This window comes from Xenopus laevis, chromosome 6L, assembly GCF_017654675.1.
Source record: "Xenopus laevis strain J_2021 chromosome 6L, Xenopus_laevis_v10.1, whole genome shotgun sequence".
In the NCBI taxonomy this organism is placed as follows: Eukaryota; Metazoa; Chordata; class Amphibia; order Anura; family Pipidae; genus Xenopus; species Xenopus laevis.
The window spans coordinates 48,964,369-48,989,675 of NC_054381.1; the positions used below are offsets into that span (position 1 = coordinate 48,964,369).

The 25,307-nt window shown below is 39.9% G+C and overlaps 3 protein-coding genes across 3 annotated transcripts in view; 1 reads left to right on the forward strand and 2 right to left on the reverse strand.

The window, feature by feature from the left end:
- Positions 1–25,307, forward strand: part of rarb.L (retinoic acid receptor beta L homeolog) — a 620,347-nt gene that overhangs the window by 185,096 nt on the left and 409,944 nt on the right. The window lies entirely within an intron of this gene.
- On the reverse strand, positions 9,928–13,501 carry LOC121394588 (protein kinase C-like 1B). The gene is made up of 4 exons (XM_041566007.1): positions 13,018–13,501; positions 11,834–11,955; positions 11,116–11,280; positions 9,928–10,196 (listed from the first exon to the last, which is right to left on the reverse strand). Exons 1-4 carry the CDS (start codon positions 13,166–13,168, stop codon positions 10,101–10,103), a joined length of 534 nt encoding a protein of 177 aa, XP_041421941.1. The 5' UTR covers positions 13,169–13,501; the 3' UTR covers positions 9,928–10,100.
- Positions 21,465–22,527, reverse strand: LOC121394595 (protein kinase C-like). The gene is made up of 2 exons (XM_041566014.1): positions 22,067–22,527; positions 21,465–21,838 (listed from the first exon to the last, which is right to left on the reverse strand). Exons 1-2 carry the CDS (start codon positions 22,190–22,192, stop codon positions 21,698–21,700), a joined length of 267 nt encoding a protein of 88 aa, XP_041421948.1. The 5' UTR covers positions 22,193–22,527; the 3' UTR covers positions 21,465–21,697.

Genomic DNA, 25,307 nt, shown 5'->3' on the forward strand with positions numbered 1-25,307 from the left:
CTATGGCGCTGGCACTATGGCCCTTTAAAGTCAGTACTGTAGATTACATGATCCTGGAGCTCTTTCACAAAGAATAGGACAGCCATAATTTGGGTCCAATGCTGTTCTGCTCTTTCTTGCATCTCTCAGAACAGGAGAATAATTCTGCTTTTAGGCAGAACCCTGTGGTGGAGGATTTGAAGAAGAAGCAGGGCCGACCCCGGCGCTCAAAAGGATCCACAGGACCAGTGAAAATTTGTTAAAAAATATCTTTTATTTATACAAAGTTAAAAATGTATATTTGCATGTCCATCCGCCCTATGCGTTTCACACCCACCTAGGGCAATTAATCATGGGCTCTGTGAAACGCGTAGGGCGTATGGAGATGCAAATATACATTTTTAACTTTGTATAAATAAAAGATATTTTTTAACTAATTTCCACTGGTCCTGTGGATCCTTTTGAGTGATTCTTCAAATCCTGTGCCGTACCGCTCTTTAAAGCTGGGGGTCTGGGGCTGGTGCACCAGGACCACATTTACTATTTGGTGAGTCATTTACAATATATTCTGGGGCACCTTGTTTTTCCCAGAACCCTGTGGTACCATTTTTGGTGCTGCAAAATGTGAGAACTGCTCTGTGTTCTAGCACAGATCCCGAGTCTTTGGGGCAGTTCTAATGAGATTCTGGGGCACCCAAAGTTAGTTGGCAAGCATTATCGTTTTATAGAGAAAGTCAATTAAGATATAGTTCATTAGCTTTCTAACAGTGCAGTTGGTTAATGTTTCAGAATAGAGCAGATCCTGAATGAGAACGCTGTGTCGGTTATGGCCCTGGATCTAAGACAGCATTTTCTCTGCATTTAACTGCTTTTCAGCGAGGGACCGTAAAGTCACTTAAATTGGTCTGCATTGTCCAGCCGCAATAACATATGTTTTGTTACTAGTCCCATGACATAAAATATAAAGCGAGTAAGCGAACTAGACAAACAATAAAGTGCATTTAGTCCAGATTTACTTCTCTGAAATGTAACAGTCTGGGTGGTCATAACTCTGCATAATGCTGTGTTCTGCCTGTATCAACAGGATTAACTGATACCTTCGGGAAGGAGAGAACAATTCTCTAAGCAAAAATCTAAAAATGAGCAGTTCTAAAGCACATGTAATGTGTTTCACCTCTGCTGGTCAGAAAACAAATTTGTCCTTGATCAGACACGCTACTGAAGCACCAGGGAGGGATCTTGGGTTTGTAGATTCAGTCATTTAGCTGTTAGAGTGACACAGTACTGCGGTCTGAATGAGAAACAGAAACAATAAAACTGCCTTTTCCCTCCTAAATACATTAATAGGACACCGATAGATTTCCCTTACGATTAGGCAAATCTGGGTGATGTTAGGCTTTAATAACTATCCCACACACACCAGCTACATGTGTAAGTACTTACTGTAACAAACTCATAATTGGCAGTGTTTAGCTTTGTCTCTTTGCTATGGAAGTGAATGCATCAGAGAGCAATAGAGGAAAGACTGTTATTATGGCTAAGTTTAAACATGATAGTTGCTATTTTTACTTTTCATCACGTATATTTGTGCATGGTTTTTATATATATTCCACAGCAGTGTCATTTTTCAAAGATTTTATTTAAATCTCTTTACAAATCCATGTTCTATTTATTTGGCAAGGCCCCAGCCAAGGACCTGGTAAAACAGAGATCTAAGAAGCTGGGAAAAACCTGTCAGCTCAGTAGTATGGGTCCCCTATTAGTTCTGAGCTCTGGCACTTATGCATGTAAACACATTTAACCCTAATTCTGATGTACCTGGAACGTGGCTGCTGAATGAGATCGATTTTTTAGGGTTTGGTGAAACTCGAAACAGGGACCAAAAATAGACAAGTACAACTGTACGGGTACAGATATGGGACCTGTTATCCAAAATGTTATCCAAAATGCTTGGAACCTGGGTTTTTCGGGGTAGCGGATCTTTCTGTTATTTGGATCTTCATAAATAAACACAGTAGGCTGGTTTTGCTTAAAATAAGGATTCATTATATCTTAGTTAGGATCAAGTACAAACTACGGTTTTATTATTACAGGAATTTAGAAAAATCTGGGTTATTTGGATAAAATGGAGTCTATGAGAGATGGTCTTTCCATAATTCAGAGCTTTCTGGATAAGGGGTTTCTGGATAACGGATCCTATATCTATACATGGAACGCAAATACGCTGTGATAGGCTATACATACATTTGGACAACTTTCAGAATTCCTATTTTCAAGCTGATAAGATAATAATAATTTCAGTAAGTCAATATTGGGATCAACCTTACAACACTAAAGGCAGGACTCCACGAACGTTTCAGCTGCGTTCCGGCACGCTCCCCAAAAACGCAGGCGTCACGTCGGATGCAACTGAAATTAGGTAAGTAATGCTATTGTCGGAAAGACGCAGCCGCTGCATCCGACAGTTGTGTTGCGTCGCATCAACGCTGCGACACTATCCGACAATAAAATTACTTACCTTATTTCCGTCGCATCTGACGTGATGCCTGCGTTTTTGCGCAGCGTTTCAGATCACGGCCAAATCGTCCGTGGAGTCCTGCGCTTAGGGTAGAACTACACAAGCTTTTTCTGTGCACAAAAACGCATGCGTCAAATTGCATGCAACGAAAAAAAGGTAAGTGAATACATTGTCAGATGGTGTCGCAGCGGTGAACCGACGCGACACCACTGTCTGATGCAGATGCAGCGTGCAGCGTCTGCCTCCGACAGTCGTTTAGCGTTGGATCAACTCTGCGACTTCATTCAACATTTCTATCTCTTACCTTATTTCCGCTGCATGCGATTTGACACATGCGTTTTTGCGCAGCTCGTCGGACAGTGCCGAAAATGTTAGTGTAGTTCTACCCTTATTCATTTTTTTATTTATTATTGTTCATTCCCAAAGTGTTACCCTGAGACTTATTTTGCAGATTTCTGATTATAGTTGGAAGCAAATGAATGAAACACCTAACAAGTGCCATATTTGACTCAAGCCAAGTTCAATAACAGGGTTTATCAGCAGTGGACACAGTTGGGTTTAATTAGAACATTGATGTAGATCTGTTAGTAAATGATACTAATCTGAGTGCTACTATTTCTATGCCAAACACTGTCTGAATATTTTTTGCAGGTTTGATTGTGATAAACCTATGTAGAAACATGTAAAATGTGTATCCTGATCAATTAACCCAGAGTAACTAAAGGGCAATCAGCTTTTATTTACATGGAGCAATTTATAAGTTAAAACTAGATGTTTGATTGGTCTCACTAAGGGCTCTTACAGACAAGCGTTTGAAGCTGTGCTTCCCTGCGATCCGTTTTTATGCGTTTAGTCGCAGGGGAGCGCAGGAGTGGACGCGTTTAGTTTTTTTCAATGGCCGGTACTCACGCAGGCGCATTTAGGCGCCTACATGCGCCTGTGTGAGTACATCCCCATTAAAAAAACTGACCGCGTCTACTCCTGCGCTCCCCTGCGGCTGAACGCATAAAAACGGAACACAGGGGAGCGCAGCTTCAAAGGCTCGTCTATAAGAGCCCTTAATAAAGCTGGCAACATTTTGTAGCACTGCGTATCTTGACAGCGCTATATGAATAAATGATGATGTCTATTTTAATACATAAGTTTATATGTACTTAAGCAGGGCCAGATTTACATAGTGGGCGCCCCTAGGCCCACTGCCGTTCGTCGCCCCTGTCCCCTCCAGGGGGACAGGAGCAATGGGGATTGGCGCACATGAAATTTAAAAATTATTGTATCTCCAGCGCATCCCCAGTGTCAGTGAACCGATGTGGGTGTGGTTGGGCAGCATGCCGACCCCCTAAAATCCTGCCGCCCTAGGCCCAGGCCTAGGTGGCCTTTCCACAAATCCGGGCCTGTACTTCAGCTATTTTGCGTTAAGATGCTGAAATGCAAACCAAACATTGCTTTATAGATATTGCCGAATATTTTAGAATTAGTACATAAGCCTAGGTCAGCGCTGTCCCAGTTTCTACATATAGTGGGCAGATTGGGTGCTTTCTGGATGTTTTGCTGCCTAAGTATTTGTAGTGTTTTTAGGAGGGCAGACACAATACCAATGTCTAAGACCAAATCAATCTCAGCATTCCTCTTGAATCAGCTAGCAGAGATACATAAATGGGAAATAAGAGCCACACACAAAGCTGAGGGTGCAGTGACAAGTTTGCTGGGAGATGGGAATGCGGTTTATTAGGTCACATGACTTGCTGTGTGTTGTGAGCATTGCATTGAGGAAGGGGCTGAAGTCCTAGCGCCTATATGTGCATGCTGCTCCAAATAAACCAACTGGCTGCAGCTGTTGTTGCACAATTTCAGTATTGTGTGTGATTCCTATTTCCCTAGTTATACATGGCCACTTATAACAAAGTCACTTCCCACAGAGGCCTCCTCTCCTGCTGTTACAGCTGCCCCACTGACAGTAGTACAGACTGCATTTCTCTTCCCATTCCAGGGAGGCAAGTACTGCAACTTTACCAAAGATGAACTTAGCAGGATCATCCTGAAATGGAAACAATCACTCCCTTCCATTCACTGTCTTTTACTGACACGTCCCAAAGGACTTCTGGATGTAGCACTGCCAGTTTGTCTATATTGCTACATTAAAGACTAAACTCCTGCTCACATGCCAGTGTCTCTATATTAAACCTTTTTTCTGTACCAGAGCTATAGTAAATCTATCCATGGATGGGTGAATGAGACACATACCTTACCCCTTTAAAACTGAACACATGTGCAATCCACAGCCTGCATGGCTTATTAGCAATTCATTTAGATGCATGCTGCAGACTGAACTGATTTGTGTGGAGCCATGCATCTAAATGAATTGCTAATTAGCCATGCAGGCTGTGAATACCATATGTGTTCAGTTTTAAAGGGGTAAGGTGGCAACCCTACATCTGTGACGCTAGGATTACTAAGGTATAACTCAGTGGAGGTGTTGGCCAATAAATGGCATGATACACAGAAAACACCATAACAATAGGATTCCTGGATAACTTTATTACAGAAAGAGGAATATCAAACTGAGTAAAGGAAATATTCGCTGATGGGATTTATCTTCAGTCGTCTCAGTTGGTTTCTTCTGTGGTCAAGACTCAAGAATCAATAATCGTGTAGTTCTGTACAACCTGAATGGCATCCAATAATCATTCTGGTACTTTTGGAAAATGACATATGTTTGGCCAAAGGATATCAAGCCTGCCACCACGTCAAGGTAGACTCTCTGAGCAGGTCCCTAACCTATCCTAACAGGGGCGCTGCCACCATGAGGCGACTTGAGAAATTCGCCTCAGACTGGAGCAGCCCACAAGTTAACAGGGGTGGCAAAAAGGCACTCCTGGTAACTTTAAAATCCAAATTTTTTGGAAATTTGACTCCTCTAGTGCAGAAATCACTAGTGACGCTGCCCCGCTGGACCCACTCTGGTGCAGTAAAAGTAACCCCTGGGGAGCAGGGGGCGGCATCACTAGAATTGCCCCTGTATCCTAACCATCTTATTAGAGAGGCAAAAAGTAAGTATTGTTGGGATATACTTTTTATTTGCACTAAGAACTATTACAGCTAGTGTTTGAGAGAGACATTTCTTCTTCAGTAGGTTCAAGAAGCATTAATAATAAAGATTGCTGGTTGAACCCGAGGAAGACAAAGGTCTTTTATTTAACAGTGAGCCCTAAAAAATTACTGCTAATCTAAATAATTATCACGAATACTAACCTTTCACCTGTGGATTAATATGGCTGCAACTTTTCTGTTTAAATTAGTCTATTTTAGTTATTTTGTACAAAATTCATCTACTTTATTGCTGGTCCTAAATATTATTTTCTACCATATTTTATCATTGAAATCAAGTTTTTTTTTATTTTATTTTATTTAAGCTATGATATGTTCCCTTGCTATGCCTATACCACTGAATAAAATACCTGACATTTAATTTATTTCCTATAATTTAAGGCAAATTTGTTAAAAAAATTAATACATGAGGGTGGTGCTATAATAGGAGGGTTCTAATGAGGTAATACGGAACTATGAGTTCTTTTAACCAATGTAGTTTTTGACATTTTATTTTAACTTAATTATATAGGTTTTGTTCCTACATTCTGTAAATTTTAAGCATTCCATCCTACCTTATCCTGAGTAATTTAGTAATTAGTAGTACTTTAATATGTAAGGTTAAAAAAAATTAATAGCCACACGATTCAAACTCTCATTCATAAAATTCTTGTTTATCTTCATAAAATTCCTATTTATCTTGATCCAGAGGAAGGCAAAAAAACCTCATCTGAAGCTGTGTCCAGTGTGCTTCAGAGGGGGAAAAAAATTCCTTCCTGACTCCAATATGGCAATCGGATAAATCCCTGGATCAGTAGTGAACTGTGTACAGGTTGTTAGACTATACTCTAGTTTCCTATTTAATGTTTTACTTTCTGTCTATTTCTATTTAATTGCCTATACAATTACAGGTTGTCTTGATAAATTCATGTTTTAAATAAATCCATATTTAAATAAGAGTCCTTTGGTTATATACCTTAGCCAAACATAACATACATAAATTAAATAACTGGAGTTAGAATGAAAGGTGGGGATAATATTAAAGTGTACTGTGTGGTGCAAATAGGGGCGCTCCCGCTATGAGGCTAGTTGAGGTACTTGCCTCAGACAGTAATGCCTATGGGTTACAGGGGAGGCAAAAAGTTGTTCCTAGTACCCTTAAGTGTCAACTTTATCCTTTTTTAAAGGGGAATTTAGACTATTTTAGTGCAGAGTGAGAAATTTCTCGGCACAATGATGCAGACCGCTTCTACCTGGTTAAAAGGTAACCACGGGGGTTAAAAGGGGTTGCATCGGGTAGGCTGCCTAAGGGTTGAAGTGAGGGCAGAATCACCCCAGGGTGCAAAGGTTTTAGGGCCAATGGTAATGCTGGATTTATGGTGATACAGGACCAAATAGTAGGAGCTGACGGTGAATGACACTAGTATAGATAATAGGGCTAGAGATGAGGAGCCGATGAAATGGACCATTGATTGGCTGAGGGCCAGAAACAGTGACTGATAGAAAGAGTCAGACAGAACCAGATGGAAAGGCCCATAAATAGGTGATGATTTAGCCAGGGAATAATGGAAATGGTGAGTGATAGACCATTGGTGTGGGGGCAAAGGCTGATGGTAATGACTAGTGGCAAATGTTAGAAGAGGGTGATGGCAGAGGCAGGGGCTAATAAAAAGAAAACGCCAAAGGCAGAGTTTTATATCAAGGGCCAAACCCTGGGGCAGATGGCAACTGATGGAACCTCCGGTAGGCCAAAATTAAGATGAAAGAGATATAATGAGGAGAGAAGACTGGAAGTCATGGAATTGATAATGGGGCCTGATGTTTGTTGTGGCATGGGGACGATGGTAGGGTATAAGATCACCATCAGTGCCAGAAGGTCTAGAAATGGCTGGAACCTGTGAAATTTAATCCAGACATGCCATATCTTGAAGAGATACCTGATCACCTGATGTTATAGTATGTTTCAGGGACTCCAAGAATGATGGCGGCTCCTCGCATGTCTTCTTAAAATCCACAGGTGACAACTGCAGTTAAACAAAATATAAATTAGTTTGTTACCAAAAAAAATGTAAGTAAAGTAGATGGCATTAGTACAATACAAAATATTAAGGGGAATTGTATTTGTTGTGGAATGCCATAGAGAGTTTTCCACAGAGTTAATAAACCTAGGCCTAGTCCTAACCGGCTATGTAGATACTGTAGTAAAGGAAGACACTGGTCTCTAGCCCAGAATATGTATTAAAACACAAACATCTAGAGATTTCAAGATAAGTGCCTATTCATAATAAGCAGTAGCCTACCAAAACACATGTCGTCATGTACTTACTGCTTTTGGCTGGGAAGGAGGTGGTAGAGTCCGGTTTTCTATTTGCACCCAATCAATGGCATTAAAAAATGGGTGCTCCCGAATATTTCCATTGCAGCCCAGTCGTTCTTTTGGATTTTTCTTCAGGAGCTAAAGAAAGATAACATTATCAGATATTTATTACTAATATGAAGCTACACACCTGTCAGTAATACCCTCATAGAACAGGGATTTTGTCCAATTGCCTATACACTATTCAGCAAACAAAAATATCCAGTTAGTGTCACTGCTAGATCTCTAGGAACAGTATCAGTTCTCTGGGAAATGATATAATATAGCAGAACTAGTTATACCCTCTCCATAAATTCCAATACTTACCATTCGCAGGAGATCTTGCAATTCGGGGCTGAACCTTATCAGAATGCATGGCTGTTCAAGAAGAATCGACAAACGGCATTCTGTACTGTTGCCGTACTCTATGAATGGTGAGGTCCCACATGCCATTTTAGATACGATGATCCCTAATGCCCACCAGTCTACTCCTCTATTATATCTTTTCTCTTTTAACACCTAGATTTGAAGAAAAAAAAAAGATTGTTATTAAAATCCTCTAGTGCATGCATTTACTAAACCTTTGCTCTTTCTGTAACTCTCTCTTGTGCTGAAGCTGTTCACATGAGTAGTAAACTCCCAGCAATTACTCTAGGGTGCATGTGTCCCACCCTGGGCAGCACAGTGGTTACCTGGGAACAGTTAAAATGATGTGTAGGAAGGAACCCAGAGCATGCTATCTGAGACCCCACCTAGTGATTGACTTTTGTTTCCCTTTTAATCTGAATTGCTTTGTATAGAAAAAAAATCATATACCAGCAAAACACAAAAAAACATATTTTTTAGTTGAGTATTTAAATGCATGAAATAGACTTATAAGTATAAGCACAACTTAGAGAACCTATGACCTCTCTGCTATATGCATTTAAATTAAATCACAGTCACATACCTCTGGGGCCATAAAGGGCAGTGTTCCTTTTGCGCCTTTGATTTTTTTCTTTCCAAACACGCCCTCAGCTGCCAAACCAAAGTCGACGATCTTTATATGTCCCTCGTTGGTTACCAGGACATTAGCTGGTTTAAGATCCCTGCAAGGTAAACATTAGGGTTAAAAAATTAAAAGGAATTGAGAAAGAGCAGGTAAGTAGTGTGAGAGGTAAGTGTAAATGTTGGGAGTCAGCCAGTACTATTTTATGAGTGGGGGTGAGAAGGAATGTGAACCCTCTTCCCCAAATTCATGGGGTGTTACAGTTTGTTTAATACTCCATTTTCTTAATACTCTATTTTCAATACTTTATTACTGATATCCTGGCAGTGATTTCAATGCATTGCAATAAAAGGAGTATAACATACAGGCGGCAAAATGCACCATGTGCCATTTGCATAAGATTAATTTTATTTGAGAGAACAATGGGTTTGCAGAAACAATATATGAACAGAAAGATAATATATGGGATGTTCATAAATTTTACATACCGATGAATAATCCCTTTAGAGTGGAGAAACTGCAGGCCGCACACCAGTTCTGCTGCGTAGAATCTTTGGAGAAAAGAAATTAACATTTCCATAGTGAATACATTTGTTTGCTTTGTTTTTTACTATAGTTATTATTATAACGGTGCTTTGGCCCTGCTGTAATATATGAGGGCCCACTAACTCCAAGATAGGCACACCTGTAGGACTGCTATGGGACATAAAACCATGGCCCTTACAGCTCAATGCAAGGGGTTGCCCTAGTCCTTCAAGCATTCAGCATTCTGAATGACGGTCACATCTCCATGTGTCTTAACAAAGGCAGCACTCCATACAGGGTGAGACACAACTCTTTTTGCCCCATTCTAGCAAATTTTAATGAGGTGATGAGTAAATTGAATAAAACAAGATGCTTTGTACATATTTGCTTGCTGTAGGGACAGTGGATTTACTGCAATGGGAAGTGAAGCTACAGGACAGCACTTTATAGAAGAGAAAGATGTTATTTGTTGTGCCATTACAGTTATATTACATACATAGTTTCCCTAGCTGATTTCCTTTACAAAAACAAAAGATGAAAATCAGTTGGCTGAAGATTCCGAATGCTGACCTCTTTCCATCCTTCCTTCTGCATGTACTCTAGGCCAGCTCCTGCTCTGTTACCCCATTACAAACACATAAAGTCACTTACGTTACTAAGTCCTTCTCCAGCTGGCCGGCATTCTTGATGACATTTCTTAGGGTCCCTCCACTGACATACTCCATAGCGAGCAGAGCATGCCGCTGGTTAAAGAAACAAAAGGCAAAATAACTATAAGCACATATGGCTGAAAACATGTGATTACAAATTTTTGCACAAAGTGTCTTTTTTAGAGACATGAACGTGAGCGCACAGTAGCAACATTTTTTGGTCAATATCCTTGTGTACTAAATAAATGTTTAATTAGCAGTTAGGTAGATTTTACTTTTACTTGGAGGCCCCAGGAACTATAGGGGGCCCAGTGAGACTGATACGTAGCTGCAGTATATTTGCTAAAGTCAGTCGGCTTATTGGGAGCAGTGGAATATAAGGGTTTTTTATTCATTAGGGGTCAGTGAAATGTGCCCCTGCCATTGATTGATATGCAAGTTACAAAAGCTTCTATGTAAATTACTGTAAGTTTTTAGGCAAGTGAGTGCAGTTTTTGCTGAAATTGGGTAAGTTAATTCATATATAATGTACACAATTTGCTTTACTCTCATTATTCGGCTTGCCCCCCCTTCTAATGCAGTCTGCTCTCTCAATACCCTCCCAATGGCGGACCTGCTTATCTTGCGTGTGTTTTAGCTTGAGCTGCCCCACACCTTTACTCATTCTGCACCCAGGGTTGCTGTCCTTGGCCTTTACTAAAATAACTATAAGAATGCTAGCTCTTCTAGCCTCCTATGTAGACTGGCAAGGGAAAGCTATAGGTGGCATTTTCTGAAGAATACTATTTTGGAGCTCATGGAAAATGTAAAAACGTAAATGGGGTTATTTATATACATTTTGTGGTTCTCTGGTATAGTAAGAGTATTCTTATATAAAGTTGCAAATATGGTATCCCAGGTACTCCACTGCAGATTCCGTGACCCACCCTGTTTACATCCTGCCCTCTTTGGGAATACTTAAAGTTAACCTAAATGTGAAATACCCTATAAAGTTAGTGATGATATGTTGTACCTGTGTTTGGAATGATCCATGACCTTGGCAAAGGTAGGGGCATCCAGCAGCCGTCTTCAGTACCCGGGCCTCAGTGATGATGTCGGACATGTTGGTCTTGTCGCTCTTCTTGATGACCTTGATGGCCATATGCTGGCTCCTGTTAGGAAAAGATACCAACCATACCTAAAAAAGGCAGAATAAGAAATAAAATGTTAGAAGTCCACTTCTATGATCCATGGCTGGATTTACCTTTGTCACCATAGGCCACTTTTGTGCTACTCCCCCACAATCCAGTTCCAAATTGTTTCACATTCTACCTGTATATAATAAACATAGACTATTCATCCCAAGACATTTGCTAGTGATACATTTATGAGAAGGGCCCACCTTTTACCTCAGAATATTTGCCTCTAGACCAGGGTCTATCTGGCCTTTCCTTAACAGTTATTTATATAAGATATGTAAAAAAAGAGGGGGATTGATCAATGCACATTCCCTATTCCCCTGTTTGATAAGTAGTTTAGTATCTCTGGAAGGATATTTATTTACAAAAACAGGGTTTTTAGTTACAAAGTTGTGATTATAAAATTGGTAAGCCACCATACCGGGTTAAGTTAAACCCCATTAAAGGTCAGGGTAAACTTCATTAAAGATATATGGGAATTCCCTGCTTCTTATATTCCTTAATACTAAATAAGAAAACACAGGTATGGTTACCCAGAAGCCCAGCACTTACTTTGCCGAATGTTCCACTCCCAAGCTCAGCATGGATGGTGCAGTTGCTGATTGCTACTGGGAGAGGAAGCTCTTCTTCCACACGGGGCCTCTTTAATCCACTTCCTCCTTCTGAGAGAGATGCTATAAACAAATTTAAAGAATGGTAATTAGTAGTTAGTTGCCCACCTTTGAGTTAACTTTTAGGGTAAGGGCACATGGGGGAATTCGGGGAGATTTAGTCGCCTGGCGACTAATCGCCTCTTCTTCTGGGCGACAATCTCGGTGCTTCGTTTTCCCGAAGTCTCCCGAAGTTGCCTCACTAGTAAACTTTGGATGATTTTGGAAATCAAAGCGAGTGCCATCCCACTAGCGATATCTCATTGTAACCGGTGGGAAGGCAGGGGTCATACTTAGGGTAAGGACACACGGGGAGATTCAGGGCGACAATCTCCCCGTGTGTCCTTACCCTAAGTATGATGTAAAGAGTGGTATCCTGAGACTATTTGCAATTGGTTTTTAGTTATTTAGCTTTTTATTCAGCAGCTCTCCAGTTTGCAGCATCAGCAATTGGGTTGCTAGGGTCCAAATTACCTTAGCAACCATGCATTGATTTGAATAAGAGACTGGAATATGAATAGGAGAGGAGTAATAAAAAGTAGCAATAACTATAAATGTGTAGCCTTAACAGAGCATTTGTTTCTTAGATGGGGTCAGTGACCCCCATTTGAAAATTGGAAAGAGTCAGAAAAAAACACCCCTTTAATGGAAAAAATAAGTACAACAGGAATAATAATTCTTCTCTGCAAAAGTTTTTGCAATAGAAGCAGCCATTCACTAAACAGATACAAACATATATTGACACCAATAAATAGACACCTGCAGATATTTACTATCACACATCTATATATATATAGATAAATAAACAAATATATGATATATATAGTTACACTGATACAGATTAACAGAGAGACACAGTTAAATATATAATAAATCACTTCTTTAGATAACCAACTGACAAATATATTTTGACAGTTGAAATAGACTGAGATCATTTAACTGATACAGATCATTAATACTTTTTCCACTAAAAAATCATTTCAACTCAATAGAATTGTTTTGCCACCAATGAGGATTCATTATATTTTAGGATTACGTACAAAAAACAGTTGATGCAGACGTATTAAATCACCCGGTTCTACTTACGTTCTGTTGAGGAGCTGCGTCGGGGTCTTTTTCCTCCTTGGATTTTTATTTGCTCCTTGTCTGAGCTGCTCCCGTGTTTTTTCACCTTTTTGCTCCTTTTTCTCCCACTTCTTTGCTCGGTGCTGCTCCTGTCGTCGATTCGTCTCTTCATCTTGACGGTACCAATAGGATCTCAAATATTGGACTAAAGTTGGTTTTCTTCTTTCTTCAAAAGCAACCTCAACTAAAGTTTGTGAATTTGCTTTCAGCTGCAAAAATAAAAATCGCCTTTCCGCACTGTAAAATCGCTTTGAATCACTTGGAAATCCGCAAATCCCCAAGAGATGCTCTCTGGTCTGAGACAAACCAAAGTACTGATCCCAACTGCCACTGGTACTTGTCTCTAGACCTCTGATTCCAACTGCCACTCTGGCATGTGACATAGCCTGCATGCAATGGCATCTGAATGTAAAACTGTGCACCCCCCATAGAAGCTCAGGTCCAGTCAAAATATTATCAGTGGACTTTAAAAGGGTTGTTAATTTGCAGTTGGTTTTCATTTTTTATTATTTGTGGATTTTGACGTATTTCGATTTGTATTCAGCAGCTCTCCAGTTTGCAATTTCACGTGGTTGCTAGGGTCCAAATAACCCTAGCAACCATGCATTGATTTAAATAAGAGACTGGAATATGAATAGGAGAGGCCCTGAATAGAAAGATGAGTAATAACAAGTAGCAATAAGAGGAGAGCTACCCCCTTGCTATCCCTCCTAGTTGGAGCCAGGCTGCTCTTGCTAAACTAGCTCTATCTGCTTCATTTTCCTAGAAAGTGCTGGTACAGAGAACTACCCTGTCATGACTACACCTCATTCACGGGGTCCCTGTATCCCTGACTTTACCAAGGCATGCTCTTTACTGGGGTCTGAGCACCAGACTCCCATTAGCAACCACATCCTCCTTGAGTGACAGGGGGAAAGAGGAAGTCCCGCCCTCTGCCCAGCACTAGTGGCAGGAACTTGTCATCAGCCTCTGGGCCAGTGATAAGCTGTACACATTATGCTAATGAGCTACAGTAGTCACATGGGCTTTTGCTTAGCAACCAGAGTACAAGGAAGTGTTGGCATGTAAAGCCATAGGGGAGCATATGGGTCCCTACATGTACAAACTACATACACAACATTTACAGATATGCAGAACATTGTAAGGATTCGAGCAGTAGGACTGGAATAGTTATCTTAACAGTAACTGAGAGTACTTATATAAGTCTTTGTAAGAAGAATGTGTGCAGGTGCCTCCAGTAGCACTACTGAGTTGATTCCAGGTGACAGAACTATCAGTGACGTGTCAGTATGGACATGATTCTCACCTATGTTTATGATTTCACAACTATCCCAAACATGTGTGTACCTGTACAGCAGACACCATATTCAGGGCCGCCATCAAGGGGTCACAGGGAGGACAGTTGTCCTGGGCCCGAAGGGTTTGGTGTCTAAGGGGGCCTGGCCATGCTTCACTTACTTGATTAGCCGGGCCCCCCTACTTTCAGCTTGCTGCCAGCTTCAGAAAATAGGACAGCAGCTAAGTGCACGCAAGATTCTCCCTGTTCAGATAATCTGTACATTGGACAGGGAGAGACTTTGCAGCAAAGACCCTTCCCCCCTGAGGTGCCTTTTGGCCGGGGAGTTGGGGATAAGGGGGCTCCCCTGGCCTTGGCGAAGGGGAGTCTGAAGACTCTGGATCTTTTTGTGGCTTTTGGCCAGGGATCCAGAAGTTTTGCAGTACTCACAACCAATGGACATGAAATCATTTGCATTAAGGAATTACATGTTTCCATAATGCCTTCCATGTTATTGTTTGCTTTTTCTGACTGTGGAAGGAATTATGCCACAAAAGGTGGCAAATCAGACCTGAATATTTTGTCATCTGATAGGATTCATTTGCTAGACATATTTTGGATATCAAGAGCATTCCTTGGCATCAGTAGTTTTTTAGGCAGAAAACCATGGAAAAGTATTCAGACTGTTATAAAGTTGTCAAGTTTTGCTGAATTGAAAATTACCTATTCATATTTTTCTCAGCAAGTACTTTTATTCAAGTCCACATGATTAGATTTGAATGTATTTGAATTAGTAACATATCAGCATACAGTTTATATATAAATAAGGTTCAGAAAAACACACACTCCAATATCAGTGAACCATCATATTTTATTATTCATGCTTGTGTATCCAACGTTTTGGGCCCACATTAGGGCCTTTATCAAGGGCAAACTATAAGTGAACAAGTGACTACTTACATACCTTACCCTTCCCAATTCGATGAAGAAACTCAAAGAAAGGAACGTCTGCATAAATATACTGAAATTTGGTTCAGATATCTTTTGCTTTAGAGTTAGAGACAGTCTTCCAAATTTATAAATATCGCATTGCATACAGTTTTTAAGAATGGTATTAAATAATTTACTTTATATACTATATTTGTTTGTGTGGGTATGGTCCTAAAATGTCTTCATGTAGGCAAGTACGCTGCTTAGAGCAGGGTCCCCAACCTTTTTCACCCATGAGCCACATTCCATGAGCCCATATAAAAAACCCAATATAGACAGAGTTGGGGAGCAACATAAGTATTGAAAAAGTTCCTGGGGGGTACCAAATAAAGGCTGTGATTGGCTATTTGGTAACACCGATGTGGACTGGCTGCGCTCTGATTGGCGGTACTGAACTGTTGGCCAAGATCTTCCTGGGGGTTTATTCTAAATATTCTGCCATTCATCTGTATTTGTAGCCAATAGCCAAAGCAATATTATTATGTAATGATTAAAAAGTATATATATGTCACTTGACTCTTCAGTGACATCTAATAGCTTTATAAATTACAGTAGGGTGCGTTATATACTATATTAACCATGTAGACACATTTAACTCTAATTCTGATGTACCTGGAACTTGGCTGCTGAATTTTAGGGTTTGGTGAAACTATACAAGTACAGGTAATGGACCTGTTACCCAGAATGCTTGGGACCTGGGGTTTTCAGGATAGCGGATCTTTCTGTAATTTGGATCTTCATACCTTAAGCCTAGTAGAAAATCATGTAAACATTAAATAAACCCAAACCGGGTTTACCTCCAATAAGGATTAATCATATCTTAGATGGGATCAAGTACAATGTACTGTTTTATTATTACAGGGAAAAAAGAAATAATTTTTAAAAATCTGGATTATTTTGATTTAATGGAGTCTATGGGAGATGTTTTTTCCATAATTCGGAGCTTTCTGGATAAGGGGTTTAGTTTCTGGATAACTGATCCTATACCTGTACATGGAACTCAAATATGCTGTCATAGGCTATACATGCATTTGGACAACTTTCAGAATTCCTATTTTCAAGCTGATAATCAAGATAATAATAATTTCAGTAAGTCAGTATTGGGATCAACCTTACAACGCTTATTCGTTTTTTTATTTATTATTGTTCATTGCCAAAGTGTTACCCGAAGCCTATATTTTTGCAGATTTCTGATTATAGTGGGAAGCAAATGAATGAAACACCTAACAAGTGCCATATTTGACTCAAGACAGTGTCAATCCAAGTTCAATAACAGGGTTTATCAGCAGTGGACACAGTTGGGTTTAATTAGAACATTGATGTAGATCTGTTAGTAAATGATACTAATCTGAGTGCTACTATTTCTATGCAAAACACTGTGAATATTTTGTGCAGGTTTGATTGTGATAAACCTATGTAGAAACATGTAGGGGCAGATTTACTAAGCTCAAGTGAAGAATTCGAATGAAAAAAATTTGTATTTCGAAGTATTTTTTTGGGTACTTCGACCATCGAATGGGTCAAATTCGATCAAATTCGATCGAAACTAATGATTACAACGATTCGAAGTTAAAATCGTTTGACCATTCGATAGTCGAAGTACTGCCCCTTTAAAAAATACTTCGACTTCATACTTCGCCACTTTAAACCTACCGAGCTGCAATGTTAGCCTATGGGGACCTTCCCCAGCACTTTTCTACTTTTTTTTTGATAATAAAAATCCTTCGCCACTTTAAACCTACCGAGCTGCAATGTTAGCCTATGGGGACCTTCCCCGGCACTTTTCTACGTTTTTTTTGATAGAATAAAAATCCTTCGATCGATCGCTTAAAATCCTTTGAATCGTTCGAATCGAAGGATTTTATCGTTAGATCGAACTATTTTTATTCGATCGATCGAAGTATTTGTGCTAAAATCCTTCGAATTCGATATTCGAATGGATTTTACTTCGAGGGTCGAATTTGAGGGTTTATTAACCCTTGAAATTTGACCCTTGATAAATCCGTAGTGTCCTGATCTAATAACCCAGAGCAACTAAAGGGCAATCAGCTTTTATTTACACAGAGCAATTAATAAGTTAAAACTAAATGTTTGATTGCTTTATAGATATTGCCTAATATTTTAGAATTAGTACATAAGCCTTGGTCAGCGCTGTCCCAGTTTCTACATATAGTGGGCAGATTGGGTGCTTTCTGGCAGCTAATATTAGTGCACATTCAGGGCCAAAGATGTTTTGCTGCCCAAGTATTTTGTAGTGTTTTTAGGAGGGCAATCAAAATACCAATGTCTAAGACTAAAGCAATCTCACATTCCTCGTGATCCGTAAGAGCAGGACTCCACGGGTAATTTTGGCGCGATCCGACGAGCTGCGCAAAAATGCAGGCGTCATGTCGGATGCAACGGAAATAAGGTAAGAGATGGGAATGTCAGATGAAGTCGTATCAAAGATCCAACACGACTGTCAGATTCTAACGCCGCATGCAGCGTCTCCATCCGATAGTAGTGTCGGATCAACGCTGCAACAACATCCGACAAAGCTATTACTTAACTTTTTTCTGTCGCATCCAACGTGACGCCTGCGCAGCGCGTCGGATCACGACGAAATAGCCCGTGGAGTCCTTCCCTAAATGGGAAATAAGAACCGCACACAAAGCTGAGGGTGCAGCGACAAGTTTGCTGGGAGATGGGAATGCGGTTTATTAGGTCACATGACTTGCTGTGTGTTGTGAGCATTGCATTGAGGAAGGGGCTGAAGTCCTAGCGCCTATATGTGCATGCTGCTCCAAATAAACCAACTGGCTGCAGCTGTTGTTGCACAATTTCAGTATTGTGTGTGATTCCTATTTCCCTAGTTATACATGGCCACTTATAACAAAGTCACTTCCCACAGAGGCCTCCTCTCCTGCTGTTACAGCTGCCCCACTGACAGTAGTACAGACTGCATTTCTCTTCCCATTCCAGGGAGGCAAGTACTGCAACTTTACCAAAGATGAACTTAGCAGGATCATCCTGAAATGGAAACAATCACTCCCTTCCATTCACTGTCTTTTACTGACACGTCCCAAAGGACTTCTGGATGTAGCACTGCCAGTTTGTCTATATTGCTACATTAAAGACTAAACTCCTGCTCACATGCCAGTGTCTCTATATTAACACTTTTTTTCTGTACCAGAGCTATAGTAAATCTATCCATGGATGGGTGAATGAGACACATACCTCACCCCTTTAAAACTGAACACATGTGCAATCCACAGCCTGCATGGCTTATTAGCAATTCATTTAGATGGCTGCTGCAGACTGAACTGATTTATGTGGAGCCATGCATCTAAATGAATTGCTAATTATCCATGCAGGTTGTGTATTCCATATGTGTTTGGTTTTAAAGGGGTAAGGTGGCAACCCTATATCTGTGATGCTAGGATTACTAAAGTATAACTCAGTGAAGGTGTTGGCCAATAAATGGTATGATACACAGAAAACACCATAACAATAGGATTCCTGGATAACTTTATTACAGAAAGAGGAACATCAAACTGAGTAAAGGAAATATTCGCTGATGAGATTTATCTTCAGTCGTCTCAGTTGGTTTCTTCTGTGGTCAAGCCTCAAGAATCAATAATCGTGTAGTTCTGTACAACCTGAATGGCATCCAATAATCATTCTGGTACTTTAGGAAAATGACATATGTTTGGCCAAAGGATATCAAGCCTGCCACCACGTCAAGGTAGACTCTCTGAGCAGGTCCCTAACCTATCCTAACAGGGGCGCTGCCACCATGAGGCGACTTGAGAAATTCGCCTCAGACTGGAGCAGCCCACAAGTTAACAGGGGTGGCAAAAAGGCACTCCTGGTAACTTTAAAATCCAAATTTCTCTTTTTTAAACTGGAAATTTGACTCCTCTAGTGCAAAAAGCACTAGTGACGCTGCCCCGCTGGACCCACTCTGGCTCAGTAAAAGTAACCCCTGGGGAGCAGGGGGCGGCATCACTAGAATTGCCCCTGTATCCTAACCATCTTATTAGAGAGGCAAAAAGTAAGTATTGTTGGGATATACTTTTTATTTGGACTAAGAACTATTACAGCTAGTGTTTGAGAGAGACATTTCTTCTTCCGTAGGTTCAAGAAGCATTAATAATAAAGATTGCTGGTTGAACCCGAGGAAGACAAAGGTCTTTCATTTAACAGTGAGCCCTAAAAAATTACTGCTAATTTAAATAATTATCAGAAATACTAACCTTTCACCTGTGGATTAATATGGCTGCAACTTTTCTGTTTAAATTAGTCTATTTTAGTTATTTTGTACAAAATTCATCTACTTTATTGCTGGTCCTAAATATTATTTTCTACCATATTTAATCATTGAAATCAAGTTTATTTTATTTTATTTAAGCTATGATATGTTCCCTTGCTATGCCTATACCACTGAATAAAATGCCTGATATTTAATTTATTTCCTATAATTTAAGGCAAATTTGTTAAAAAAAATGTAATTACCAATACGAGGGTGGTTCTATAATAGGGGGGTTCTAATGAGGTAATACGGAACTATGAGTTCTTTTAACCAATGTAGTTTTTGACATTTTATTTTAACTTAATTATATACGTTTTGTTCCTCTATTCTGTCATTTTTAAGCATTCCATCCTACCTTATCCTGCATAATTTAGTAATTAGTAGTACTTTAATGTGTAAGGTTAAAAAATATTAATAGCCACACGATTCAACATTTTATTCACAAAATTCTTGTTTATCTTCATAAAATTCCTATTTATCTTGATCCAGAGGAAGGCAAAAAAAACCTCATCTGAAGCTGTGTCCAGTGTGCTTCAGAGGGGGAAAAAAATTCCTTCCTGACTCCAATATGGCAATCGGATAAATCCCTGGATCACTAGTGAACTGTGTGCAGTATTGTTGTTAGACTATACTCTAGTTTCCTATTTCATGTTTTAATTTCTGTTTATTTCTATTTAATGGCCTATACAATTACAGGTTGTCTTGATAAATTCATGTTTTAAATAAATCCATATTTAAATAAGAGTCCTTTGGTTATATACCTTAGCCAAACATAACATACATAAATGAAATAACTGGAGTTAGAATGAAAGGTGGGGATAATATTAAAGTGTACTGTGTGGTGCAAATAGGGGCGCTCCCGCTATGAGGCTAGTTGAGGTACTTGCCTCAGACAGTAATGCCTATGGGTTACAGGGGAGGCAAAAAGTTGTTCCTAGTACCCTTAAGTGTCAACTTAATCTTTTTTAAAGGGGAATTTAGACTATTTTAGTGCAGAGTGAGAAATTTCTCTGCACAATGATGCAGCCCGCTTCTACCTGGTTAAAAGGTAACCACGGGGGTTAAAAGGGGTGGCATCTGGTAGGCTGCCTCAGGGTTGAAGTGAGGGCAGAATCACCCCTGGGTGCAAAGGTTTTAGGGCCAATGGTAATGCTGGATTCATGATGATACAGGACCCAATAGTAGGAGCTCACGGTAAATGACACTAGTATAGATAATAGGGCTAGAGGTGAGGAGCCGATGAAATGGACTGAGGGCCAGAGACAGTAACTGATAGAAAGAGTCAGACAGAACCAGATGGAAAGGCCCATAAATAGGTGGTGATGATTTAGCCAGGGAATAATGGAAATGGTGAGTGATAGAACATTGGTGTGGGGGCAAAGGCTGATGGTAATGACTAGTGGCAAGTGTTAGAAGAGGGTGATGGCAGAGGCAGGGGCTAATAAAAAAAGGCAGAGTTTTATATCAAGGGCCAAACCCTGGGGCAGATGGCAACTGATGGAACCTCCGGTAGGCCAAAATTGAGATGAAAGAGATATAATGAGGACAGAAGACTGGAAGTCATTGAATTGATAATGGGGCCTGATGTTTGTCGTGGCATGGGGACGATGGTAGGGTATAAGATCACCATCAGTGCCAAAAGGTCTAGAAATGTCTGGAACCTGTGAAATTTAATCCAGACATGCCATATCTTGAAGAGATACCTGATCACCTGATGTGATAGTATGTTTCAGGGACTCCAAGAATGATGGTGGCTCCTCGCATGTCTTCTTAAAATCCACAGGTGACAACTGCAGTTAAACAAAATATAAATTAGTTTGTTACCAAAAAAAATGTAAGTAAAGTAAATGGCAATAGTACAATACAAAATATTAAGTGCAATTGTATTTGTTGTGGAATGCCATTGAGCGTTTCCCACAGAGTTAATAAACCTAGGCCTAGTCCTAACCGGCTATGTAGATAGATACTGTAGTACAGGAAGACACGGGTCTCTAGCCCTGAATATGTATTAAAACACAAACATCTAGAGATTTCAAGATAAGTGCCTATTCATAATAAGCAGTAGCCTACCAAAACACATGTAGTCATGTACTTACTGCTTTTGGCTGGGAAGGAGGTGGTAGAGTCCGGTTTTCTATTTGCACCCAATCAATGGCATTAAAAAATGGGTGCTCCCGAATATTTCCATTGCAGCCCAGTCGTTCTTTTGGATTTTTCTTCAGGAGCTAAAGAAAGAAAACATTATCAGATATTTATTGCTAATATGAAGCTACACACCTGTCAGTAATACCCTCATAGCACAGGGATTTTGTCCAATTGCCTATACACTATTCAGCAAACAAGAATATCCAGTTAGTGTCACTGCTAGATCTCTAGGAACAGTATCAGTTCTCTGGAAAATGATATAATATAGCAGAACTAGTTATACCCTCTCCATAAATTCCAATACTTACCATTCGCAGGAGATCTTGCAATTCGGGGCTGAACCTTATCAGAATGCATGGCTGTTCAAGAAGAATCGACAAACGGCATTCTGTACTGTTGCCGTACTCTATGAATGGTGAGGTCCCACATGCCATTTTAGATACGATGATCCCTAATGCCCACCAGTCTACTCCTCTATTATATCTCTTCTCTTTTAAAACCTAGATTTGAAGAAAGAAAAAAGATTGTTATTAAAATCCTCTAGTGCATGCATTTAACTAAACCTTTGCTCTTTCTGTAACTCTCTCTTGTGCTGAAGCTGTTCACATGAGTAGTAAACTCCCAGCAATTACTCTAGGGTGCATGTGTCCCACCCTGGGCAGCACAGTGGTTACCTGGGAACAGTTAAAATGATGTGTAGGAAGGAACCCAGAGCATGCTATCTGAGACCCCACCTAGTGATTGACTTTTGTTCCCCTTTTAATCTGAATTGCCTTGTATAGAAAAAAATCATATACAGGTATAGGATCCCTTATCTGGAAAACCGTTATCCAGAAAGCTCTGAATTATGGAAAGGCCTTCTCCCATAGACTCCATTTTATATAAATAATCAAAATTTTTAAAAATGATTTCCTTTTTCTCTAAATAATAAAACAGTAGCTTGTACTTGATCCAAAATAAGGTATAATTATTTTTTATTGGAAACAATGCCAGCCTATTGGGTTATTTAATGTTTACATGATTTTCTAGTAGACTTAAGGCATGAAGATCCAAATTAAGGAAAGATCCGTTATCCGGAAAACCCCAGGTCCCTAACATTCTGGATTACAGGTCCCAAGTCTGTAACAGCGAAACACTAAAAATACATATTTTTTATTTGAGTATTCAAATGCATGAAATAGACGTAGTATAAGCACACCTCTAGTACCTCTGCTATAAGCATTTAAATTAAATCACAGTCACATACCTCTGGAGCCATAAAGGGCAGTGTTCCTTTTGCGCCCTTGATTTTTTTCTTTCCAAACACGCCCTCAGCTGCCAAACCAAAGTCGACGATCTTTATATGTCCCTCGTTAGTTACCAGGACATTAGCTGGTTTAAGATCCCTGCAAGGTAAACATTAGGGTTAAAAAATTAAAAGGAATTGATAAAGAGCAGGTAAGTAGTGTGAGAGGTAAGTGTAAATGTTGGGAGTCAGCCAGTACTATTTTATGAGTGGGGGTGAGAAGGAATGTGAACCCTCTTCCCCAAATTCATGGGGTGTTACAGTTTGTTTAATACTCCATTTTCTTAATACTCTATTTTTAATACTTTATTACTGATATCCTGGCAGTGATTTCAATGCATTGCAATAAAAGGAGTATAACATACAGGTGGCAAAATGCACCATGTGCCATTTGCATAAGATTAATTTTATTTGAGAGAACAATAGGTTTGCAGAAACAATATATGAACAGAAAGATAATATATGGGATGTTTATAAATTTTACATACCGATGAATAATCCCTTTAGAGTGGAGAAACTGCAGGCCGCACACCAGTTCTGCTGCGTAGAATCTTTGGAGAAAAGAAATGAACATTTCCATAGTGAGTACATTTGTTTGCTTTGTTTATACTATAGTTATTATTATAACGGTGCTTTGGCCCTGCTGTAATATATGAGGGCCACTATCTCAAGGCTAGGCACACCTGTAGGAGTGCTATGGGACATAAAACCATGGCCCTTACAGCTCAATGCAAGGGGTTGCCCTAGTCCTTCAAGCATTCAGCATTCTGAATGACGGTCACATCTCCATGTGTCTTAACAAAGGCTGCACTCCATACAGGGTGAGACAGAACTCTTTTTGCCCCATTCTAGCAAATTTTAATGAGGTGATTGTACATATTTGCTTGCTGTAAGGACAGTGGGTTTACTGCAATGGGAAGTGAAGCTACAGGACAGCACTTTATAGAAGAGAAAGATATTATTTGTTGTGCCATTACAGATATATTACATACATAGATTCCCTAGCTGATTTCCTTTACAAAAACAAAAGATGAAAATCAGTTGGCTGAAGATTCCGAATGCTGACCTCTTTCCATCCTTCATTTCTGCATGTACTCTAGGCCAGCTCCTGCTCTGTTACCCCATTACAAACACATAAAGTCACTTACGTTACTAAGTCCTTCTCTAGCTGGCCGGCATTCCTGATGACATTTCTTAGGGTCCCTCCACTGACATACTCCATAGCGAGCAGAGCATGCCGCTGGTTAAAGAAACAAAAGGCAAAATAACTACAAGCACATATGGCTGAAAACATGTGATTACAAAGTTTTGCACAAAGTGTCTTTTTTAGAGACATGAACGTGAGCGCACAGTAGCAACATTCTTTGGTCAATATCCTTGTGTACTAAATAAATGTTTAATTAGCAGTTAGGTAGATTTTACTTTTACTTGGAGGCCTCAGGAACTATAGGGGGCCCAGTGAGACTGATACGTAGCTGCAGTATATTTGCTAAAGTCAGTCGGCTTATTGGGAGCAGTGGAATATAAGGGTTTTCATTCATTAGGGGTCAGTGAAATGTGCCCCTGCCATTGCTTGATATGCAAGTTACAAAAGCTTCTATGTAAATTACTGTAAGTTTTTAGGCAAGTGAGTGCAGTTTTTGCTGAAATTGGGTAAGTAAATTCATATATAATGTACACAATTTGCTTTACTCTCATTATTCGGCTTGCCCCCCCTTCTGATGCAGTCTCCTCTCTCAATACCCTCCCAATGGCGGACCTGCTTATCTTGCGTGTGTTTTAGCTTGAGCTGCCCCACACCTTTACTCATCCTGCACCCATGGTTGCTGTCCTTGGCCTTTACTAAAATAACTATAAGAATGCTAGCTCTTCTAGCCTCCTATGTAGACTGGCAAGGGAAAGCTATAGGTGGCATTTTCTGAAGAATACTATTTTGGAGCTCATGGAAAATGTAAAAACGTAAATGGGGTTATTTATATACATTTTGTGGTTCTCTGGTATAGTAAGAGTATTCTTATATAAAGTTGCAAATATGGTATCCCAGGTACTCCACTGCACATTCCGTGACCCACCCTGTTTACATCCTGCCCTCTTTGGGAATATTTAAGTTAACCTAAATGTGAAATACCCTATATAGTTAGTGATGATATGTTGTACCTGTGTTTGGAATGATCCATGACCTTGGCAAAGATAGGGGCATCCAGCAGCCGTCTTCAGTACCCGGGCCTCAGTGATGATGACGGACATGTTGGTCTTTTCGCTCT